General features: G+C 43.7%; 1 protein-coding gene across 1 annotated transcript in view; it reads right to left on the bottom strand.

Moving 5' to 3' along the window:
* pdzrn3b (PDZ domain containing RING finger 3b) overlaps window positions 1-23,756 on the bottom strand; it is a 69,218-nt gene extending 45,462 nt beyond the window's left edge. The window contains exons 1-3 of the mRNA XM_047024606.1: window positions 22,935-23,756; window positions 20,195-20,281; window positions 18,249-18,356 (exon numbers count right to left, since the gene is read on the bottom strand). Of these exons, the coding sequence (XP_046880562.1) occupies window positions 18,249-18,356; window positions 20,195-20,281; window positions 22,935-23,645 (906 nt within the window). The 5' untranslated portion in view covers window positions 23,646-23,756. The remainder of the gene's footprint in view (window positions 1-18,248; window positions 18,357-20,194; window positions 20,282-22,934) is intronic.
* Between the last annotated feature and the right edge of the window lie 1,206 nt (window positions 23,757-24,962).

Genomic DNA, 24,962 nt, shown 5'->3' with positions numbered 1-24,962 from the left:
GGGGATGAAAGAAAGGTTGAAACGTTTCAGTAACATCGCACCAAGTCTAAAATGAGCATGTTGTATTTTACAAGGCATGAGTCACGACACAGAAATAAGTGGCTTGGCGTCTGTTTCATTGCAGGCCAACTGTTCCCACCCTGGAAACGGACTAGCTCTCTGCCATTGGGAAGCTCAGTCTGTAGGAGGCCAGGGCACTGAGCCTTGCTAACTGGTCCCACCTCCTGCTCTAACTAGGCACCATGTGTTGGTCATTTGCAGCTAGTTGAAGTTGATTAGGCGGGGTGTGACACTCTTCGACCTCAGCTGTGCCTGGGTGCACGGACACACATCCACTAATTAGGCCACGGCTGTTTGACTATCAGGGTTTACAGGACCATAACTAACATACAGGTCACATCGAACATCAATATGGCTGTGGCTGGCGGTCAACGCTCACGGCCGCGTGCGCGCGCATGCTTGACCACAACTCACCAGTGTAACTTGACTGTGTTATCGTGACAAGAGGTAATACGCTAGCAGCAGGGTTCCATACTTTCTTGGCTTGCGTTGGAAAGGAGTGACAGATTTAGTGCTCTATTTGGATGCTAGCGGCCTGTGATGGCTGTATATAGTGAAGTTGATATTTTGAGTGCTGAGGTGGACCCTTTAGTTTGGAGGGGCTTAGAGCACCGCTGTGAGGACTGTTTCCTCTCCAGCTGGAAGTGTGCGTGAGGGAGTTAGTGGAGGGGACCATGAGAACCTGCATCGTGGCACACATCAAACAAGACTAAGAACACCGAAGCCTGACTGGGCGCTGGCGTTTCCACGGAGACGACCTCACCGATCCCGTCCCAATAGGCCGTCTCCTTGCCCGTGGGTCCGCTTCCTTCGGGCCTGTCTGTGGCCCAAGGGGATCATGGGAAGGGTCTACACGCTGCAGTAACACTGACTTGGGGGGCACCGATACACTTGCATGCACGCAAGCACGGAAAACACACACAAATACACACACAGAGAAACAAGGCGTTTGCTGGACGGCTGCTGCAGTCTTCCTCAATCCCCCATCACGCCAGGCAGGCTCCATGTTTAGAACAAGCAGCCCCAATCTACTTGTCGCCCTCCTCCCCCTCCCTCTAAGACATGCACTGATGGAGAGATAAGTTGAAGGTCATCCTAAAAGAACAAGAGGCTCTGGGGGGGAAGAATGTAAGGAATGACACACTGTTGTTCAGTGGACAGGGGCATATCAGAGCAGGAGCATTAGCTTGTCATGTGGGCCTGTGTCATCTGGGCTGCCAGGACTGGGCCTGATGATGTGATGATGTAGAGAGATCATGTTCTCTACCATGGGGCCTCGCCTATCACACTAGCCAATCATCAAACAGATTCAACACAGGCAAGTTTAGTGTTGTAAATGAACTGCCAGGAACTTTTTGGTTTCAGCCGTTTATGCAGCAAAGTATTGTGATTATGATAAAAGCAGCAATAGAGAGGTAGACTTGTAAAAGAAAGTTTCAGGGAGAAATGGGACACACTTCTAACAAAAAATTGCCCAACTTTAAAACTCCCATTAAAATAAATCTCCTTTTACTGAAAGCCAAAGTCTTTGTTACCAAATTCATATGAACAAAAACCCATTTCAGGTGAATGTAACTAACATCAAAACACAGACTGAAACACAGATCACATTCCAGCCCGCTCATTTATATGGAAAACCATTGTTCAGATAGGAAAGCCCAACCGACTTTTCCCCCACAATATCAGTTTCTATCAGACTCATAATTCAAAGTGCCAAACAGATCAAACAGACATATCAGATATGCCGGAGAGGCGGCCAGTAAGATCTCCATTGGCAGTTCCTTGCAGAAACATGCTGGTAAAGAGAGTGTGTGTCATGTGAGCCAGATGCAGCTGCTGTGTGTGCGTGGCAGGGTGGCGTGGCTGACTTAGCGCTCTGAGGCAGAGGGCAGGGAACACGACTGCTCACTGTTCTACATACAGAGCAGTGCTAGCATATTACGACCTGGCCAGGACAATATCACATACCGTACAGACTGGTGTCCCACTTTTTAATGTACAAGGTCATGCAGAGCACTGCACATATGTGGCAGAGATGGTTCATGCCTTCTCTTATCCGGTGAAAAAGTCAAATATAGCCAAAGTATTGCAACTACTGTAGTTTACTATCAGCATTCAACATCTGTGCTCTTAGGAACAATTGAAGTGCATTCGGCCTGCATATAGCACCGAGTAGGGCAAAGGCTCGAGTATGATGTTAGATTTTTGGGCTTGACTAGGGGGCCCTGCGGTCTCTCTGGCCTCGCCGCTGTGGACTGAGGCGTTTCCTCGTCCCGGTGGTCCGCATGCTGCAGTTCTGACACCCCACCACACTCACAATGGACCACACAGCCTGCTCAGTAGGCACATCCATGGACTGAAAGTGAGCAGTGGGTCAAGACTGGACTAGATATGCTTAGATAAGCAGAACAGGGGACCTGCCCCACAGCACAATGCGGTGGACATGGCAGGAGGCAAACGAAGCAGAGCGAGAAGAACGGAGGGGCAGGAGACCTGGAACAAGCTTCCACCTCTCCACATTCTCTCGGACCAGCAAACAAGTGGGCCCCTTTTTAAGGTCATTTGTCTGTCAGTCCTGTATTTACTTCACAGACTGTATTCCAATCATTGTGGGTAGTAGGTTGTAAGTCCATGAATGACCTTTCTAAAGGGAAAGAGAATGGGATAGCTTGTTTTATTATAGGCTTAAATAGGCCTGCACAGCAAGAGGGAAGCCTGCATTCACAGAAGATGTACAGTGAACTTTTTCCTTTGTGCACCCCCTAATTTCTTCCACTATTTTGCCCTTATAGCACAAAGCTCCTTTCAGTCTGGCCACACAACCTTTGAATGGACTTGACAAGCTGGTGATCTCACACTTGCTAATCAGCCTTCCTGCTCTCTGAGGTGGAGATGGAGGGGATCAGCGCGTGGCACCTGCCCATGCACAAGGCCAGCTCACAGGAACAAGCTGCATCTGTAACCACTGACTGTCCACGGACCAGAGCCCAGGACACCCCAGATCTACAGCCCTTCCTATGCTCTTCAAGCAAAACATCTCTGTGGAAGACTGTATGTCCTACTTTCCTCTGTCTAAAATACCTCCTTCGTCTTCTTAGCTTCCACCTTTGGGCATATGGAATATATATGAAATGTCTGTTCAAGGCTATGTCATTTCAACCATAGACAATCACTTCAATTCATTGATGTCTTCTTCTACAAAGGCCAAGAGTGACAAGATCTAACAAGTAGGTCACTGACATTATTTGGAAAGGGGACATTTGACACAGGACTTACAGAGATCATGCCTCTCTCTCTAAACCTCTCTCTCTTCCTGCCAGCTCATCTTGATCCCAGTCCTGTGTGCTTACAGTTCCCTCATAGCTCACTAATCCTGCTGGACGAGTTGAAAAAGGAGCTCTTGTTATGATTCCCATACAACTGCTGGATTCAAATGTCTTTCTTGACAGTACGCCTGGCTGCACTTGATTTCCATACTGAACTGCCTCGGGAAACATCCAGACAAATTAATGATTAAATTTGAGCAACCACACATTACATATTTAGAGTGCAACGTAGATTTCTTACTCTTCACCATCAAAGCAAACTGCATCATTAAATACGCGGTCTGTGCCCAGAGGCTATTGTGCATACAATGTGTGTGTAAATGTGTGTTAGTTTTCACCTCATTTTGAGTGTGTCGTATGCAAGAATTCCCTTGGAGAGCTACATAAGTTGTAATATAGCTGCTGGTGGATCACAACTGCTTGCTTCACTTAAGCTTGTCAAGGGTTGAGAGGCTACTAACACTGACTGCTCTAATACCTTAACCCTCCTCCTGTCTGTCTGTCATATACCGACTGGTACTTGCATTCCTAACAAAGTGAAAAACTAGCAAACTTTTTTTTGTCTTACACCCTAGCAAACACACACACAGGCATCTCCAGCCCTCCCTCCCTCCCTCTGTATCACACCATGCTTGTTTACCAATTACTGATAAGCCTCTGGAATGACAAAGCAACTCATTTTTGAAGAGGTATAAAAAGATCGGTTGAATGGGCCAATTGAGGAAGAGAATCATGTGTTTGGAGGCAAGCGTTTCACCTCAGTTCCAGCTGAGTGATTCTTGCTCTTGTGACAAGGGGGGTGTAGATAGGTGAAAGGGAGTGAAGGCGAGGGTGAAAGAAACGATTAAAAAAAGCCCAGTGCAACCTGGTTTTCACAGCTGACTGCAGCAACAAGGGGATCAGAGCAATGCCACAGCCTGGTGAGCCAAGGCTAATCAGAGAGGTGACCTGCAGCAGAGACACACTGGCCCTACCACAGGCCGGTTGGCTGTCCCCGCCCCAGCCTTAACAATGTTGCTAATCATATGTAAAACAATGCTTCGAAAACATCCCTGGACTTGGCATGCCAGTTCTGCTGGGCCTAAAGCCTTTTACATACATAACTACTTCATTTCATCTGGCTAGCAAACTGAGTGTCATGATTTATGTCAAACTAGAATCTATCCAAAGCTTATCTCTGCAGACTAAGATCTATCCAAACATAAGCCCTGCAGTTGAAGTGGAGTTTTGGATCTCCATCGAGCTTAAATCAGCTTAAATAAATATCCAAACACTTATATATATATCTCCTCTCATTTTGGACACATCTAGCAGGACTGAAGCAGCACAGAGTTGTACATCTCTCTCTCTGAGAGTCATACCTCATTAATCTGAAGAACAGACAAGAGTGAAGGAGTACGTGCTCGACAGGGGGAGGGACACAAAAGAGAATGAAAGAGAAAAATGAAGTGAGAGAGAATATTTGCACACAAAGTATTTTGAGAAGCAAAGACTGGTTCTTGTCATTTCAGCATGAGAGCACAAAAAGCATCCCGAAGAGGAAACTAGGAATGATTTCACTACCACTCACTGCGCTAAGAGCAGAGTCTCAAGTCTGCCCCCCTAGAGTTTCTGCATCAAGTCATTTAATTCATGAGACCGAAACACAGCTTTGCCCCCTACCAAGCAGCCCAACCGTTGGCTCAGAAGAAGTTAAAACAGTTACCAGACATACGACCAAAGCTGCCGTGTCTGAATGAAAGTGGTGGTTACTTACCATGACAGACAAATGACTGGTAAGAACTTAGAGAAAACATTACCAATTGTAAAGTTATCAGTTTTGGTTGCCAAACACCTCTCCAGTCGTGGAGAGTGCCCCTCTGTGTTTACTGTGTAAATACATGGCCTCCTGGATTAGGATTTAAGACAACCACTCAAGGTATGTTCATATGGGAGGCTTCACCACGATGGCAAGAGCAGTGGTTGCCAAAGAGGCTTTGGCTTCATAATAATGGCATGTTATTCTAAAGACACAAATTTGCTGACTTGCCTGTTTTGACCAAAGTTGTAACTTAATGTGGTTGTACTTTGTGGCATGCCTATGACTTCACACAGGAGAGCTTGGAGCTTCAAACAACAAGGGACAACGTGTTGTTAGCACACCCCTCTCAAACAATAGGCTACTCTTTTACTCGGCTACTATATGTCTTGTGAACAACACTAGGCCCAGTGTTCAGAGCTCCTCCGTGTGAGTGAAGGAATGTGAGTGCCATAGCTGGGATGTGTCCGGGTGCACAGAGAGGTAGAGGTGGGTCAGACTGTGACACGTGGCCTTGGCCCCCGTGTGCAAGGTGCTGTTAGACTTGCTTGCCAGCACCCAGCCTGACATCTCATTACCCCCCACCTGGTTAGGGGCTTCTGGGAGCCAAGTCAGGGCAAGGTCAAACATGAAAGCAACGTTTGATCAGTGTTCGGTGGGCTGCCCTAATGTATACACTTTCATAAATATTGACCAGCTTTGGAGAGCCGTGTAAATCGTTCAACAGAGAGAAAATGAGAGTGATAGTCGTAACATGCTAGACAGACTCATTGGTCTTTGAACATGTTTGAAAGTGTTGACAATCACTTTCTTGATGAATCACCATTATGTTTAAAGAGAAGGCTTCATATATAGAAATGTTTATCCACTTCCATTGATCTGTAACAAACAGCCAGTCAGTGGCAACGGCTGCATTAGAGGTTTGAATCTATATCGGTTATAGCCTTTTCTTCATTTATCACATATGCATTATGAAAAACGACCAATCTTAAGTTTTAAAGTTTCTTTTTTTTTTTTCACAAAGCTTGGCTCAAGTAAGGATTTGTATATTTGTCTAAAGCCTACCTGCTGACTAGCTGACAAATGATGTTGTGCAAACAAACTGTGGTGAGGATAAAGCCAGGTCTGTGCGACTGGTTCTTACAACAGGAATGTTTTATAGCAACATTTGAAAAGGAAGAGCTTAAGGTGAAGGCAACAGTGAAACCTTCTCTTTGTGAGGTACCTCCAGCGGTAGGCTTTTCAACAAGGGGTCGGAAAGCATGGCACATTTGGTTCATATCAGTGGGGTCGCGACCTACACACGGTTTATTTGGACCTTTACACCAAAATAATCACAGGGCTCTGTAACTCCTGTGATAGACATTAACAGTCTGGAACCACTTCTCTTTGACTCATGTGGACATAACTGACTTTCATATGGTCTGAAATGTGAAATAATAAGAGTGTAAGATTGTGATGGGAACGTTTCCTATTTACTGTTACTGGATTATGTGGGATCTAGTTGTGTTCCTTATTGAGATTTAATGCATTCTGGAACACCAGGGTCCAAATGTGCTGTGGTTGTGGCTTGCTTGTAGGAGAACATCTGCTGGTCAGAGGTAAGGGAGGTCCACGAAAAAACAGAGGAGCTTTCAGAGTTTTTTCTAAATACATACCTTTATGTACAGAATGTGGCCAAACATGTGGTTCTCATTTCCATAGCTCGCCTAACATGGGGTGTTAAAAATCTAAATTAAATCAAAATTAAAGTAAAATTGAAGTTATGAAATGCCAACAAACTAGGAGAAGACAGACATGTTAACATAGTTTGTGACTCGACCCACATACCAAGGCAGTGGTAAGGTTTACCTAGAAGCGAGTTCTGTTGTGCTGTTCTGTATTGCTTGAGGAGAGTTCTCCAGGCTATGATGAACAGGCAGTGTGCCACAGAGGTACGCTGTTCACACTGCACACACTCTAACTCTCCAAATCAGATAAAGGCCATGTCTGGATGTGCCAAGGGACAGCTGGGAGAAGGCTTACATTTCTTTGGCTGTGTGTCAAGGAATTTGAGTGTACTGCACAAAGTGCGCCCTTTACCTGAGACACACTCTGAAATGTCATGCTCCTTTATTGTACTGGCTACCGCATGCAATGTAGCGTCTGTTTAGACACCCCAAGTCTCCAATGACAGTCACAAATAAATGTTTTCATTTTTCCTGCTAATAAAGAGTGTGAAAGGTTAGCTTGTTATTGCTGGACGGCCATAAGCCCAAAAATAAAGGGCCTTGTGTAAAATCCGGTATGCATGGAAGCCAATCTCGGGAGCAGCCAGCATGCCTTAGCAGAGACGCAGCAGCTGCTGGCCTCATATAGCAGGCAGGAGGGAAGAGGGGGCAGAAGAGCAGAGAGAGCAGGAGAGCAGAGAGAGCAGGAGAGCAGAGGGGGCAGGAGAGCAGAGAGAGCAGGAGAGCAGAGAGAGCAGGAGAGCAGAGGGGGCAGGAGAGCAGAGGGGGCAGGAGAGCAGAGGGGGCAGGAGAGCAGAGGGGGCAGGAGAGCAGAGAGAGCAGGAGAGCAGAGGGGGCAGGAGAGCAGAGAGAGCAGGAGAGCAGAGGGGGCAGTAGAGCACAGGGGGCAGGAGAGCAGAGGGGGCAGGAGAGCAGAGGGGGCAGGAGAGCAGAGGGGGCAGGAGAGCAGAGGGGGCAGGAGTGCAGAGGGGGCAGGAGAGCGACCGGGGCAGGAGAGCAGAGGGGGCAGGAGAGCAGAGGGGGCAGGAGTGCAGAGGGGGCAGGAGAGCGACCGGGGCAGGAGAGCAGAGGGGGCAGGAGAGCGACCGGGGCAGGAGAGCAGAGGGGGCAGGAGAGCGACCGGGGCAGGAGAGCAGAGGGGGCAGGAGAGCGACCGGGGCAGGCCTTTAACATCAGTCTTGCTCTTCCACAGCCTCCTTCTCAGGAACACTCTCTGGGCCTTGGAGACGTCAAAAAGTGTCAGGACAGTACACATGACACGTGAAAAAACGTATCTATGGTTCTTTTCGCATAAATAGTTTTTTTCCCCCCAGTCTTTCAAACTGTCAAAGTGGCATGGTGACAGCAGGTTAATCTTCCTGTTTAATTTTCGATCCATTAATGACGATGACACTCTGCGAGGCCTGGTTTAAATTGATCTACATCAAGACCTCAGGTGAACATTGCTTCAGACGAATTCCTCTGCAGCTGAAGCTCTTTTTTTAGTTTTTTCTTCTTAGAATCAGGTGCGTGAATATACGTGTCCTGACAGAATAAGGCCAGATGAGGACATCAGATATGAAAACAAAGAAAACCAGGCATTATCTGGCATAAATCTAGAAGACGACAGAGCGACAATGACCTTGTATTGAGCTACGTTAGTCAGACAGATAAGATGGAGACAAAGAGCGAGACAGACAGAGACAGAGGGAGAGCTTTGGCAGAGGGAGGGAAGGAAGGGAGAAGAGAGAAAGTCCTCTGTGATCTAGAAAAAAGTCATTTTCAGGTTACCAGCGGCGTTGTCTATCAGCAGGCAGAGGACTTGTGCAGCTGTGGGGAGTTTTATGTAGCACTATCTTCAGTACCTGCAGTACTTTCTACATGACATTCACTAAAGAAGCCCCCCATCGGGCCTCCACTTCAGCCTCTGCTCTCTGTGAGTGATAAACAGCCTTCCCTGTCCCTGATCCAGAGTCTCTGTCACTCCTGCAACCTTGCAGACTCCATCTCTGTGCTCTAGCTGTGCCAGCACGGCATGGTGCCTGACTTTACTAGCCGTCCCCGTCGTTGACCACAATACGTAGGCTAATATAGTATTCTGCCATACACCACTGCCCATGTCATCCACATTGCCTCACCTAAAGTTAAGCCTCTTTCACATGAAAGAAATTCCTTTTAAATAGAAAATGTTCAAGATATTCCTAGTAGTTCCTAGCAACTATTCCTAGCAACTCTTTCAGTAAATTTTCTTCCACAAGTTCCACAAAAAGAAATGTAGACAAAGGCAGACACCATGGTATAGTGATTATCAGTTGCTGGCCAGAAGGTGCAGAACCTCTCAGTTAAACTCCACAATGGCTCATTGTCTATCTTGTCCATCATGTGCTTCAATAACATGTTTTTCTTCCATGTCCAGATCTATCCTTCCTTTCAACTCTGGACTAGTGTTTTCATTAGATGGGATGGGGGGGGGGGGGGAACACAGTCCCTTTCAAGTTTTGTGGGAGCTCTTACTCTTGGGAATATATTTGAACACCTGCCCATTTCAATCACAGATCTGGTCTAGCTGCATTGCGGTAGGGAGGGGAATCCGGTTGACCCTTAAACTCTCAAACTATACTGTATGTTGAAAATGGCTGCTAGAAGTAGACAACTAGCAGGTGACATTGATTAAGGCATATGTATCCTGATATTTGTGGATTTTTAATTAAAACACCACAGCTGATGAAGGGTTAAGTCATCTTTCCTGACAACCTGACATTGGCCATGGCACCTCGCTCTGCTCTCACAGACGGTGGTCTCAGTCCGGGAGTTATTTTCTTAGCCTCATTGCTATCATGTGTCACAATCTAAAGGAATTTGTTAAGTAAACTTTTCTACTGCATACTAATGTAAACAGTGTGGGACTATGAGGAGGTTGTTTAATTCTAACAAATGCTGCAATCTCAGCTCTGTAGTTCTGTGTAATTATTAGACCTAGACTTTCACGTTATTCTGTGGGTATATTTGACTTAGTAGTTTACAGTAGACAGTAGTTTACCACTTCAACTTAATGTTTGTAGAGCTGGAAAAGCATATGACAGCCACTTGTTGGTGCAACACAACCCCACAACATAGAGCTGTCAATCACTACATTTACTATTACAGTGATGTCACAAAGCTCCTTTAATTAGGAGTAGATATTACTTGATTCATTGATATATTGAGGGGCACACTTCACTTCCAGAGATGGAGTCTGATATAATAGTAGATTGACTGGAGAGGGAGAGCTGTCTCTTGCTTTAGGCCTACTCATCCTCAAAAAGTGACAAGAGCAGATGCATTTAAAGTAGCTGCCTACAGTCCCTCTCCCTCTCCCTCCCCCTCTCTCTCTCCCCCCTATCTCTCTCTCTTTCTCTCTCTCTCTCTCTCTCTCTCTCTCTCTGACAGTGTGTGTTTGCACTTTGTCTTTCCAAACTAATGTATTTCACCTACACAAGTGCTCCTCAATTGCTTGTGTACAAATGTGGCAGGTCTGGCAAGTTGTGGAGGATAGAGGAAGTTTTTCATGACACAGAGAGGTTACACATGAAAGGGAACATCTCTCTCAGGGGAGCAAGAGAAAGGGCAAAGCAGGGCAACACTGAGCGTGAACCACGCCAGTGAACAATGTTTTCTATTTGCACACATTTGCATCAGAAAGGGGAGCAGCGGCCACCGATCCACTTAGTTGGCATGTGAAAGAGGGTTCTGGAAGCACTGTACCTTTTCAGGAGCTGCTCGTGAGGACAGGGCCTTGGGGATTCTACAATGGAGGCCTGACTGCCACCATGAAGCCCTGACACATCGAGTACACCCGTCCATCCTCGGTAACGCACTGAGGCATTCTAGGATAATCGTAGCCAATAACCCATTCACACTTGATAATTGTATGAAATTTGAGACGAACATGGTAGCTGCACTGCTCTTTGTAATACAGTACATGTTTTATACATGAAGTGTGGAACAGTTATCTTCTCTACACAACCATCTGCATTTTGATGTATCCCAATTAGCTCAGATATCTCTGAACATCTGCCAGTTAGAGGAGAGAGAATTATCTTTGGGGATGTCAACCTTGTGTGTTCTGAATAAGTAAAATCCTGAGGGAGTGTAAATACTGTAAATGCAGCGTACCAGCTGCTGGCGGTAACTAGCTGAAGCTGTATCCATAGCCCTAACCTATGCAGACAGAGCTTTTGTGTGGTGCTTGTACTACAGTATGTCACTCTACAAGAAGAGTTTATTGGCATGCACTTGGTTGATTAATAACCATGATTATAGAAGTAGTGAAGAGTTCATTTAACTTTGCTGAGCTCTGGAGTTTCCACTGTTAAGGCTAAGAACCCGATCATGACTTCATGAGTTTTGATTAATGATAGGAAGTGATATATACATACTATATCGTTATAGCCTGGTGGGGAGCCGTTTGAATTACAAAGTTACCGATGAAAGGTTGAATAAATTACGCCTAACCCCAATATAGCCAAACCTATACACGTTAGCTGCCAAGTTTGGAAAAGATGGAGCTCAGTATAGGAAAGTACCTCAGCGTATTCTCACAATTATGTGCAGACTGAGTCATAAAATACACACTCCAAAACATTCTACATGGAAAAAGACCATTGTTGGTCCTCTTTTCCACTCAATACCCTGACATCCCTATTCCCCCAAAATGATGATTGTTTTACAAATAAAAACTCTACACTCAAAATGTCCTCCTCAAACCACATGTCACCATTATGTGATTTATTCAAAAGTATACAGCTGTGGGTTAGCATTCCCTCTCCCATAATTAATATTAATTGTATTGCATGGAGCATTTCTCCAATTGCCTGTCTCTGGACATTTTACATAATACGCAGATGAAATCATTCAAACAACTGTGGCTCAACTTTTTTAAGGGAATCTATCAGAGTGTAATGAGCTGGAGGACAGGGTGGCATCAAGTTTGAGAAGCCCGTTTTAGCTGAGACAGAGAGAGGGAGGTGGGTGGGTTCGACAGGCGAGGGAGAGGGCAAGGGAGAGGGATTTTGAAAAACGAAAAGAGAGAGAGAGAGAGAAAGACAGAGAAGAGAAAGACAGAAAGAGAGAGAAAGAGAGAGAGAGAGAGAGAGAGAGAGAGAAAGAGAGAAAGAGAGAGAGAGAGAGAGAGAGAGAGAGAGAGAGAGAAAGAGAGAAAGAGAGAAAGAGAGAAAGAGAGAGAGAGAAAAAGAGAGAGCTCTGGGAGTGGGCAGTGATTAGTGCAGCAGTCAGGACACATTTCAGAGGGGGCACCGGGAGGAAACGACGGGCCATTACAGCATAGCCAAGGGTCTGTTAATCAGCCTATTAGCGTTTAATTGAGGGTAGTTAATTAGGGGGACGATGGGCAGTCTTAGGGGGGGTCGGAGGTCTGACAGGGGGAGCAGCTGGCAGGCCAACCTGAGCCTTTTGTTACTGATCCGTTTACACAAGCTCAGTGATTGATCGGCAGGAAAATTTGCCTTAATTACACCTGTCTATTTCTAGCCCTTCAAACCCCCCCATCTCCCCCCTCCCCTCCCCCCCAAAAAACCTTTAGGGGCCATAAATCAGCCTGGTGGGTTCTAATAATAAAAGAGCCAAGTCCCAGTGAAAAGACTGTGGAGGAAGAGGACAAACACGTTTACAGTAGGCCCAGACAGTAAGACTCCACGGAAATTGTCAATTGTTGGCTCTCCTTTGAGGACAGATGCTGTTGAAATACACGTTATGAGTGTGGTTTAGGACAAGGAGCCTGGTGGCCTGAGCTAGGAATAAGCTCACCTCATCTTTTTGGTTGTAACCACTTCTCACATCTCATCTCTCTCTCCACCTCTCGCATTCTGCTTCTTTCCCTCGCTGTCTCTCTCGCTGTCTCTCTCTTTCTCTCTCTCTATGTTTCCATATGGAGTAATGGAAAACAAAGATATGCTTGTTCCTGTTCCAGTCGGTGGCCCTCACTTAAAACCACAAAGCCGGGCATTCTGTCCCTGCATGTGCACTGCATAGCTCTGCTCTGTGTAGGGGCCACCACCAGAAGCTGATTATGGCCTCTTTAAAATGTTTGATTTGATTTAATGTCCTGCCTAAGCTGGCCCATAGAGCGATGGAATGTGTCTCTCTGCTGGGCGGAGTAGAGCCTGACTCTGGCTAGGGCCCTGCAACACAGGAGGCCAGCTCATCTGGGGAAAGACAGTCAACTACATGAGAGAGAGACGAAATCTAATAAAGGGCCTTACAAAGGTCTGTTTCTTGCCTGAGGATGAACATGTGATTCCTGATCAAATCGGTCAGAAATAACGGCTGGGAACTTGTGTGATACCATGTCCTGCAGAAGAGGCCATGTGCTGTGACAACTTCTAAGTGACAGAGGGGACGGGCCGCCCACGCCTGACATTCTGTCCCTGAGAGGTGGAGAGAGGACGGGAGGGGAGGGAGAGGGGGGGGCTGGAACGTCTAAATCCACAAACAAACACACAAAATGAGATCATGTTTAATGCTGCAGGAGTAGTTACACAGAGATGAAGCAAAGATGAGTGATGAACAACAGTATAAATCTCTTTAATCCCTAAAGAGTCACAGAGGTTTCAGTTACTGAGATTTGGTGAATGAGACATATGCAAATAGCTTGTCCTCTTTAAATATAGACATCTAACACCGTTTTAGAAATAACTGGTCTGTCACCAAAGTTTCAGGTGATTATTGAGAAGTTCTCTTTGAAAAAGCATTGAATCACAGTATGAATAGAAAGCCCATTCTGTAGGTTTTACTACCAAACAGAAACACAATCCCACAATGAAATTTTCTCAATTTTTTAACAGACTGTCCAAGCTTCTCCCCCCTCCTGTGGAAGGGGGATGCTAACATCCAGACTTCAAATGGAATCAGGCTCATCAGCATGCATGGTCTGGGCCTGCCCTCCATACAGCTCCCTTCACATTTCTATCAGGCTCCAATCACATGTTCCTAGCTCCGCAGCTGAGAGATAGGGGTGGCTCGGGCCGGCTGGCGAGGCCACACTAAAATAACTCTTGGGAGGTATAGGGTGTTAAGTGGTGCACTGTGGGTAACCTCACAGCTCGGCAGGCACACAGAGATAAGGAATCAACCGTTTGGCCGGCAGGATTCCTGGATCTGGACTAACATTTTGACCCACTGCTCTTATCTAAAGAGTCCCAAACTGTTGGAAGACAACTTGGACTATAGAGTCTTAGATTGACATTGATCTTGTCACTTCATCTATTTAACAAGAAAGTAATTATAATTTATTAATACAATATCTGACTAGCCAGACATTTATAACAAATACAACAGAAATTATAAAATAATTATTCCAACTAAGTGCATGGGCAGGAGGGGAAGGTTAACATATTGGAGGTTTATTCATTCGGATAGGGTGAAGGAAAGTCAAGGCAAATTTGGGTTCTGTTTTGATGTTAAATCTAATATTCTCAAATAGCTTTTCCAAATACTCCATGTCAGAAAAGCTTTAGTTGTGACTTGTGACTTTTTTCCACCACAATTCTCCTCTCATTATGAGTTAATCACACAGAAATGTGGTCAACGCAAAACAGGTCAAACAAGTGCTGGTAATTGCACATGAATTCAACATAGGTGAGCTGTTATGGTAGGTATGTTTGTGTAGAAACCAATTACATGTCATTTTAGCTCTATTTTTGGATGGTTAGTCATTGACAGCCCCCTACTGAGCTGAACAAGATGGAAACAACCATATAAAGCCTCAAGAGAAAATCACAAGCATTTCTGGAAGGAAAAAAAAAACATATAATGGAAAAGAGTTGATGCCACAGCATGGGGATTTACAGATGTTCTACCAGAAGATGTTGCTGATCTGTTAAAACAGACCCATCACAGCCCTGGGCTTTCACTGCAGATGGAACGTGCAGGGGACTAGGGCAGGAGAGGCACAGTGTAAACAATGAGAACACTAAGCTGTTCTATGAGCACTGTTTATACCGAAATAAACGGACTGAAATAACTTTACAAGTCTTCTACCATCCAACCCAGTTTCCACTGTGGGGCTTCACAAGCTTACATGCTGTCGCAATACAGCTGAGACACAGTTCACATGGTCACAATGTATCCCATCTACAACTGACATCTACTCAATGTCCAATTATATGAAAGCAGTTGCTGTTGTTCACCCTTCTTGGCCAAAAAAACAGTTTACAGTGGATTTACAGGGTGACATTTACAACTGCAGCTCCAGTGTCCTGTTTCTCTCTGATTCATGCACTTGGTTGCGCACAAAAACATCTAACCAGAAGTGATCGAGCGCAGTTGTGGGATTGTGACACAGGCTTTGTCATACAAGCAGTGACGCTATTATTCGCCACAACATCTGAGGCATGTGTAAATACTGAGAGCCATGGAGAAAAACACAAAACATTTATTTCCTTTCTAACAGCTAATGATGTTCAAGTCTTGGCCAATGTTGATTGTCATAAAACCAGAATGTGTAGTGGTGTGAAGGCTAAGAGATGCTTAGGCAACTGGAATAATGTCACATTTCGGAAGAAAATGTGTCATTAAATAAAGCATAGTTTTGCATGAGTATACATTTTTTAAGCAACTGTCTAATTTCATAATGCCTCTGTTTTAACAAGACAGACAAAAAATGAAGTGGTGCCACAGATTAGGTTAAAACTGAATCTGACTTATATCAGATAGGCAAACACATCTGCTCCAGACCTGAGTGTGAAGAGTTTTCAGCTTGTGGAGAGTGAGCAAAAGTAAACAGCACTGACTTTTTATGAGAAAATGTCTGTGTTGAACAAGGAGGCATTCATGCTCTGATTCATCCCAAGCACTATTGCTCTGGCGGAGGGACATCTGCCATCGCACTCCCCCGCTAAGAGCCTGTCCTGGTGGACAAGCTCTGGATCATCATGTACATGCAACATCCATGTAGACCTACTGGAACTAACACCTCCACTTAAGGCAGAGAAAACACCCCAGTCTGGTTTGGCTGTCTGAGATGGAGACGGACCTTGTGGTTCCACCTCTTCAGCTGAACTTGTTTTCCCTACATGTTATATAAATGTCTCCATATAGGCCAGCCGATCCCTGCAGCAAAGCACTGCTTTGTGATGCATGAGCACTGATCCACATTGTCTACTTTTTTTTCATATGACACTCACTGAGGAAGAAAAATTGCTTAAATGTTTTAAATAATGGTCTTTATGCTGTCTACTGATTGGCCAACACAACACATGATCCCAGTCAAGAATCTCTGCAAAATACCACTAAGAAGCTTAAATCACTGCCCTACAACTGGGATAATAACATCCTGACTGCTACAAGAATCAATTTAAGGAAGTTCATCAAATGTGCAGCATCAACAAACAGCATCTGAAGGAGATTCTCCTGGTTCATCCAAGCTGGGGAGAGCTTCTGGAGCCATAAAAGCAGAACTAAAGAAAAGTGCTGACAGAAGTCTTTTTGGAGGAAAGGCGAGGCTGACAGGGTTTCCGATGGCCCAGGTTGAAAATGCACACTCCAGCTGCGCTCAGCGTCCCACACAGGGAGCCGAGCTGGATGGCGCCACAGGATGTTGGTTTATCTACTTGCAGCAGGGGAGAATACACGACACGGAACTGCCGGTGGGCTCTGGGTATTAATTTTTCACTTAATTCATGACTATGGTTCGCTGAATTCATGCAGTACTTCTCCCTCCTTTAGGGGAAGTAACTGACACAATTACATTGCATTCTATATGAGCCAGCAATTTCCATTATGGCAGAATATGACAAAGAAAGCGCCTGTAAGATTGAAACCACCTCCAAGATCAGCTTTCATATCCAATGAGAACCACCAAAGGGAAACAACAACCATGCACTCTCTCTACCGCAAAGTTTCAATTCATGAAGGATTTATTTGGTTCGGTTTTGTTTAGTCATGCCTTGCCTCTTGACATGGGGTCTCTTAATAGGGTTTTTCCTCCGTCCTCGGGCTCTACATATTCCCCTTCTTCTCATGTTCTGCACTCTCTGGACAGATCTGGTGACTTATCATACAATGGGTCAACAACAATATAAAGACAAAAATACAAATGAAGGTCCAATATCATCCTAAAGCTAAATCTGCTCTCTTTTACATTTAAAAGATGAATGTCCACCAAATACAATATAATCCCATACAGGGAAGTCTTCTCAGATAACACATACCCATATCCATAGCATATATATGAAGCATGTTAATATAATCATCCACGTTATACTCACACATACACATTTGGATCAATCCCAGTGACACACACTGACGCGGCATGTGAGCTAATCTCTCCTCCAGGATCCAGCCAGTAGGCCACTTGAAGGCACCACTGGTCTTAAGTCACTCGGCGCCAAGTGAATCACTGTCGGTTTCTGTGTCTCAATCTGCCCATTGTCAAGGGAGTTTATGACAAATCTGAGCAATCCTAGTTGGTTGTGATACCAATTACAACTTCTGTCTGTCAATACTGAGTTGGGATCAATTATGGATGAAAATCTGCAATATAGGAACACCATTCCCCTTGCCACCTTTTAACATATTCCATTTGCTAAAAACAAACAAGAACAAACAGTATTTTTTTTACAGCATACAGTAGTTTTTGAATTACCATCAAATCCTTTAGTTTGGAAAGAAGGTTCAGAAAGTAAGATCTGTAGCATACCATCAGTTCGTGGTATACAGTCACTAACACTTCATAGTTCAATGCATTAGATCTATAGTTCAATGCATACTTTGTTACGGTCACAGGTTCAAACAACAACTATAAAAGCATCCTTCGTGATGTTGATTTTCTGTGCACCCTTCACATTGACCTCAGGGGGCACCTGCCCTTTCTACATAGACACTCTGTTTGAAGACGAGAGGGAGCTGCTTCACGGCAGGTCTGTCACTAGAGATTCATCTGCTTGTGAGTAATCCAAGGTTTCGCATTTAAGATACCAAGTCAAACATCGAACGACAGCCTTGCCGTTGCCTAGCCTTGCCAACCCTCTGAGACAGCTTCCAGTATTTATTGTTAAAAGAGCACTGCTAACTCAGCATAATATAGTACCAAGACAAAGTTTTTACGATATGAATGATAATGGTGAAAATAAAATAAAATGTATAGTGCATTGTATCTCTCATGTGTGCAGTGGAATAATCCATGATCATTATATTTAAACTAAGTTACAACTGAAGCTCTTCCAGGTAAAACCTTCTGCCGTTGACTGTTCTACTTCAGAAGCCATAAAGAAGCCGGACACGTCCAAAGAGTGCAAGCCCCAACGATCCTGCTACTTGCCCTTCAAATGAAAAGCTGTAGAAGGGCACATACAGTACCTCCATTATTCTGTCATGGATCTGAAGGCCTCCTTCCTTGTCCGAGGGCCCACTCTCCACTATCTTGGATACAAAGATTCCTTCATTTGAAGTGCCATCATTGTCATCCTGTGGGGGAAAACAACATGTTGTAGATGTGCAAACAAGTAGAGAACAATAAATATTAACACAGTGTAATATTGGCTATGTGATCCGAAGGAACTTTCCATTCAGTTATATTTCAAAGATCTACAGGAGTCTTGTTAAAATTGTCTTAACTTACTATGTAACCTACTTTAAAAAGTCCTAGGGGTATTATGCAGACAATTGAAGCAGGTTTGCTTATTCCCACCAATTAGGGTGTTGGACCCGGAGGTCCTTACACACGAACACAACTGCAGTCATCGACACTCCCTGTTTAACCACAGGGCTCAACAGCCGCCAGTGAATGGGAAGTGGATGCAGGTGCACATTACACAGGGCTTAATGCTGGGCTCCAGCAGTGCCATGTGCCAGGATGACCAGCCAGTTGACATGCTTCCCAGACATGGACAAGCGACCCTGGCCATCACAAGCTCTGCATATAGACTGCACTAACGTATACAATCCCATTTTGATTTCTCTGGGTCCATCACAGAGGTTGTGACCCCACAGTTTAAAATCTATGATTGGCTTCACAACATCCACTCCCAACCTCTCTCTTGGCTCCTTCCTAAAACCACATCAAAACCACCTTGTATCCTGCCAAGTCGTGCGACACTCTGCTCAATTTTAATGGAATACTTAAAGAAACCACAGAAGTCAAGCTGTGAGCTCAGTAATTAATTATTTCAGGTCCACATCCTCTTTTTTCTGAACTAATCACAAGCCACTGTTTACAGTAAAATGCTTTGTCCAAAAGTTACCCACAGTGCCAGGGCAGTCACAACAGGACTGTGTGATCGGGTTAATGTTTCGCCATGTCCCCTTTCCCAGAGGCAAAAAGGCAGACAAACTCAGTGGCCACAATGGCCAGCCTCAATTATAGTAAGCTTGGCATCCACCCCATTCTTGGTCGTCCCATCAGTCCAAGTGAAGGATAAAAGATGAAAGCTGCAGGGCCTCATAAAGTTATTTCCATTTGAATCAATGGTTTATTATAGGAGATTTGGTGACCTCTTTGTGAAGTCCTTTAGTAACCAGGACACTGCAAGCAAAGGCTGTGTGTACTGTATGCTCTGTACTCTTTTTACGGAGATCTTGATACATGGATCTGTTCAGGTGATTTGGGATATTTAGGCGATTTTTACAGTTCCTGTTGTAAAACATTTTACTGTAATAATCCATGTTGCTACATCTAAATGCGTCACTAGAGCTATTTTAAAGAAACCACAGAAAAACAGCCCTGGAACAGTTTGGCACACATTCCAAGTGAAACAGATACTGTGAACACCATTTCAGTGGGACCTGTGTACTCTGTAAAAGGACAGTGTATATGGAGAATGCATTTGTAACACGTGAATGGATTCTCTACCGTGCAGGTGGATAATTATAACCCTCATTTCTGTCAGGATCTCACCTCATAATGTTTTTTCTCTTCAAACAGTGAGACATTTAACATGGCCATGGTTATCATCAGCCTGTGGACAATGATCTGTTTCACCCTTCTGAGGAGACCATATTACCACAATCCTCTCAATTAAAGAGATAAAAACACAGGGCAGAATCATAATCCCTGATTTAACTCTCATTTAAACTAATTGCAGTTATCTTATAAATCAAATCCACTCAGCCCAACCAATATAGATACACTGTAAAACAGGATTGATGTGGTTTAGCTATCCAACACTAATTAGCACAATGTGTTTCTGTATATATTGTAGAAAAAGTTAAAATATGAACTATGGTTCTGCTTTGGAGCATGACTCTTGACTGATAATCAGGAGGGTATCCCAATAATGTGTGTTGATTTCTAAAACTCGACTAACCGGACATGGTCTTCCTCCTATAATGTTGAACCCAAGAGATCCCCCTTCCCGCTGGAGGACTGCTGTGATGGTTTTGGTATCCCCGCCCTGCAGACACAGAAGAGGAGGACAGAGATCAAAATAAAACTTCACAACATTAACTCCGAAATAGTCAAGAAACTTAACATTTCTCTTGAGTTACTAAAGTAAACATCAATATGGAACATCAAAGTAGTGTTCAGAAATATTTATACCGGTATTTCTTTCATGAAGAGCCATTTTTCTTTTGCATGTATTGGATAATATTAGTTGCTGAATAATTAATTTACTGTATTGGAAATGTTAAATCACAATAAGGCTAATGACAAGGGGTAAACATTTACATGTTCTCATATGTTAATACTTCACCATGTGAATCGACTGAATTCTCTATGGCTTAACCAGCCCTTGGTGAAAGAGCTGTCAAGTGACCAGTTCAAGGAAGGGTTATTGCTCTTTCCCTTCTTCACTACAGAAATGTTTGCTATGTGTATTAATAAACCAGTAGACCTCTTTGTCAGTGGAGAGATGACAAGAGGAACGTTATGAAACGAGTGCATTCAGCTCTTAATCCATTTCTTAAGGGGATGTGTCTGTGTGTGTGTGTGGTGGGAGTGGGGTTACTGGGAAGATAATTTCAGCTGTCATTTCAGTATGCCACTGCACACTGGAACTAAATATAAGCAGATATTAATGGCATGTACAGTGTCCTGACTACCATATAGGCTAGAGCCAAACAGTACTGTACATGACTGCCATGGTGCAATGTACACTGCTTATTTTGAGTTTAGGCAGTCAGCCATGATACTAAATACACTAAAAATGCATACAGAATGTGTACATAGAAAATGCTGAAGTGGATATAAACTAAAAAAAGTATTTTTCTCTTGAATTACAATATTTTAAAGTCTTGAAACCAGTTAAGGAAGCTTTTCCTGTTTAGCAGTGTCCTATAGATGACAAAGTTGAACCTGACTTGCTCATTCACCTGTCGGAGCAAAGCAGGACCAACAAGATCTGCTAACCACAATCCAAGTGGTGACAACTGTGCAGATTCCAAATATGGTTTAAGTGTGTTACCTGTCAAATGTAGGCAGAGTGATATTTTCATGTAGGGGAAAAATACAATCTAAGAATCTAAAATGAGTCTGAGAATATGATGATCTAGATTCTAGAACATGGTAACATAATGTACTGTATTAACAACGTGACCAGCAAAACTAAAAACACAGGCTCCTGAGGCCTGTGCAGTGGCAGTCTGCAAGTCGCCCGCCTCCCACAGCTAATTCCACTTGTGTCTTTCTGTTTGATACTGCCACATGTGCAATCAAGTTCTGCGCCAAGCAATCCTGTTCATACTGCTTGACTGACTCTAAAGAAAAAATTTGAAGGAAAAAAAAAACTTTAAACTAACCACACAGTCCACATAATGATTTTTATCTGTTCTACTTTCTTTTCCATGGATAATTTGGGAATTCTTTCCTTTGGAGATGTTTTCCTGGGATTCAAGAAAGAAAATTCACCCCTTTCATAATGAATTTGTGCACTGCAGCTGTTTCATAAAAGAATACACTGAATGTTTTTGGTTTTTGTTGTTCTGTTGATATATTACAACAGTTGTCTCAATAAACATATTCAACTAGTCAACATCTAATTTGGACTTGTGAAGGTTCAAATCAAATCAAATCAAATTTATTTGTATAGCCCTTTTTACACGCAAGCATGTCACAGAGGGCTTCACATGCGCCCATAGAACTGCCCCTCAACCAACCTAAACCCTCAAGGAAGACAAGGAAAAACTCCCAGAAAAACTCCCACCGGGAGAAAAAATGGAAGAAACCTTGGGAGGAGCAATTCAGAGAGGGATCCCCTCCTCCAGAGACGGTTGGTAAGATCATTAGGTTACTCATTAGTTGATGTATTCGTCTTTATATGTTATAATGGTCACCAGAAGAAAAAACACATCTACATGAACAGAACTCATCCCTAACTGAACAATCAGGGCAACAGGTTGTGGTTGAGCCTACAACTGTCAACAGCAACTCTGCTATTTGGTCAAATACTAAATTGAGTGATGAAATATAAATGTATTTACAAATAAATAAAATGAATTATCTGAGGATCAAATTTACACTTCTGGAATAGTTTCAGTCATGACCAATAAATAATTTTTGTTCGCACTATAGGCTAATGTGTGATAGAAATGTTGTCTTCAATGAACATTATAAGGGGCGACATCTTTAGCCTAAAGTCCCACATAACTGTAGGAGCGCTGAATCGATGAGAAGGTAATTGTGACCTGCGTCTCGGTGTGTACAAAGCAGCAGTAAATATTTGCCCCTCCCCCTTGGAAGCCAGCTGGCCGTAAGTGCAGCTGACAGACATGTCTCATGGCAGGCTGAGAGGAAGAACTTCTGAACAGTTTGGCCCCTTGGCCCTTACTCCTCGTTCAAAACTACATTGTGCTCTATGTGAATAAGGCACTACAACAAGTACTTGGAAAGCATGTTTGACAACAGGAAACTCCAAAGTCTCGTCAGCAAGGTGGACCTTATCGTTAACCAGCGGAGTTTAGGTTAAGAAGTCGGATAACACACCAAAAGCCAATACCACAAGTGTCAAAATATAGGCTAACTACACTCAAGAAATAAAAGTTACGAATATTATCAAAGAAGAGCTTTGAAAGTGCAAATAACCTCCCTCGAATCCTTGAACGTTTTACCTTGCACGGAGGAGCCAGGGTCTTGGTCAGCGAGTCGATCCTTGCACTATATTCAGTAAATTTCTTTTGATATTTCAATGCTGTCATTTGTAGCTCGTTGTGGACAGCAGAGAGTTGCGCTAAAAGTGACTTCTCTCTCTTGTTGGATTTCAAAGATTGCTTTTTGAACTCTTTGTCCAAACTGACCACCTTTCCGTGTAATGTGCTGTTGTGCGCTTTGAGCGCTTTCAAACAGCAATGGTTAAGTTTTTGCTCTTTATAGGTGAGCATCAATCCACATCCATTTTCGCATATCCCGACGGGTCTGTAATCACAAGTTTCGCGCATATGGGCATCCATGTCCTTCAGGTTCAATACTTCGTTGCATCCTTTAATCCTGCATTTGGCCGGCGAGTAATCACACATCTCTGCGTGCTCTGCCAAATTTTGCAGCTTGACTACTTTTTCACAACCCCTTGCATAATTGTCACACTTAATGTCCAGCTTCAAAATCAGATTTTTAAGAGGGAGAACGTGGTTAAGCTCTTTCGTAGAGATCCTTTGACACTTCACTGGACAGCTGCTCTGCTGGACAACCCAAGGCAGCACACATCCAGCGCAGAAGACATGACCACACGGAGTAGTAAGCGGGTCTTCTAGAACTTTATTGCACAAGTTGCATTTGAAATCTGGGTCCACAGCCCCTTTAAATCGATCCAACTCAAATCCCATGTTTTAGGTAAATCCAAAATTTCGTCGGGATTCCCACAGGTCGAAGTAGGAGTAATAGGTGTTTTAGCTTGTCATTGGAGGAGTAAGGACTAACTGGCTACAAGCTTTCCTTACTGTCTGAACTAATTGACCGAGACTTGCTTGGAAAAAATGTGGAGGAATTCTCTACCGTAAACACCGTAAGAGCAACGCACAGCCTAAAGTTAATCAGTTACATTTAGGCAAATGTAACTGATTACAAATCTAGATTCTTTGTTACAATTTAGGCTTACCCTCAAAATAAAGGAACTTATATTAGCCTACAACCTCAAACCTAACTATTCATGCACAAATATTTTTCCACCACATAACTACATCTTTCAAAGCAATGTAGCTACTGTATGAAGCTCAACTGTACTTAAATCCATCCTTTCCTTATTTTACATGTACAGTGTATGAGTAGGTAAAGTAGACACCACTAGTGAAAGTTATTTGATTATAAAGCCATTAAAAGTGCTTACCTATTAAGTTTAAAAGGCAGACTACCAAACATTCTCAAAGCTTGCTTGTCCCACAAATCTTCACTAATTTGGAAAAGCTTTAATATTTTTTTGTCAGACACATAAAATTATGTTTTCTGTATTGTTGGTGTTCTTGTCATAAAAACATGTGACAGGATAGCAGCATCTTGGGCCTGGACCTGTTGACAAGACTGGACAGCAGTGGCCAAGCTTGTTCAACAACCTTGGTAGTGTCACAGTATTCACAGACAAGTCAAATGAACCCAAACATTGTGCCCATCCTTCAGACCCTACAAAGTGTCTAGCTAGTGTTAAGAGGGAATTATAGATCCTGTTTACATCTTTTCATGGATGTTCCACCTGGTCATCACAAAGAAGAAGTCCTGTGGCCTGCAGGTATTTGTGGATCTGAGTTAAGTCAACAAGGCCACTCTACTGGATAGTTCTGCTGACCGCGGAGGCACTGACCACCCTCTGACATCAGGGAAACCTGATCATGGTGATCTGATTGCTTTTGTCACAATGCCGAGGAGACATCGTAATATTGGCCTGTAATGTCTGCAGTAATTTATACATAGAGTAATATTATGAATATATCTTCAAGCACGGCAAGTTCTTTGAATGTAGGGTATACATGCCTTCACTGTAACTGGGATTCCAGAGCTCCCAAAGAGCATACAATAACTGTGGCACACAGAGGCTATACTTTATAACTTGAAAATGTTCCTATATCAACTCAACAAATTAATGATCCCTCTATATGATAAGATGTAGTGGAGAAAAAACACTTTACAGTAAAACTTTAAAAATGTCATTC

This window comes from Hypomesus transpacificus, chromosome 9, assembly GCF_021917145.1.
Source record: "Hypomesus transpacificus isolate Combined female chromosome 9, fHypTra1, whole genome shotgun sequence".
NCBI classification, from domain to species: Eukaryota; Metazoa; Chordata; class Actinopteri; order Osmeriformes; family Osmeridae; genus Hypomesus; species Hypomesus transpacificus.
The sequence above is the reverse complement of the archived record's forward strand: the minus strand, read 5'-3'. Positions and strand labels throughout refer to the sequence as shown.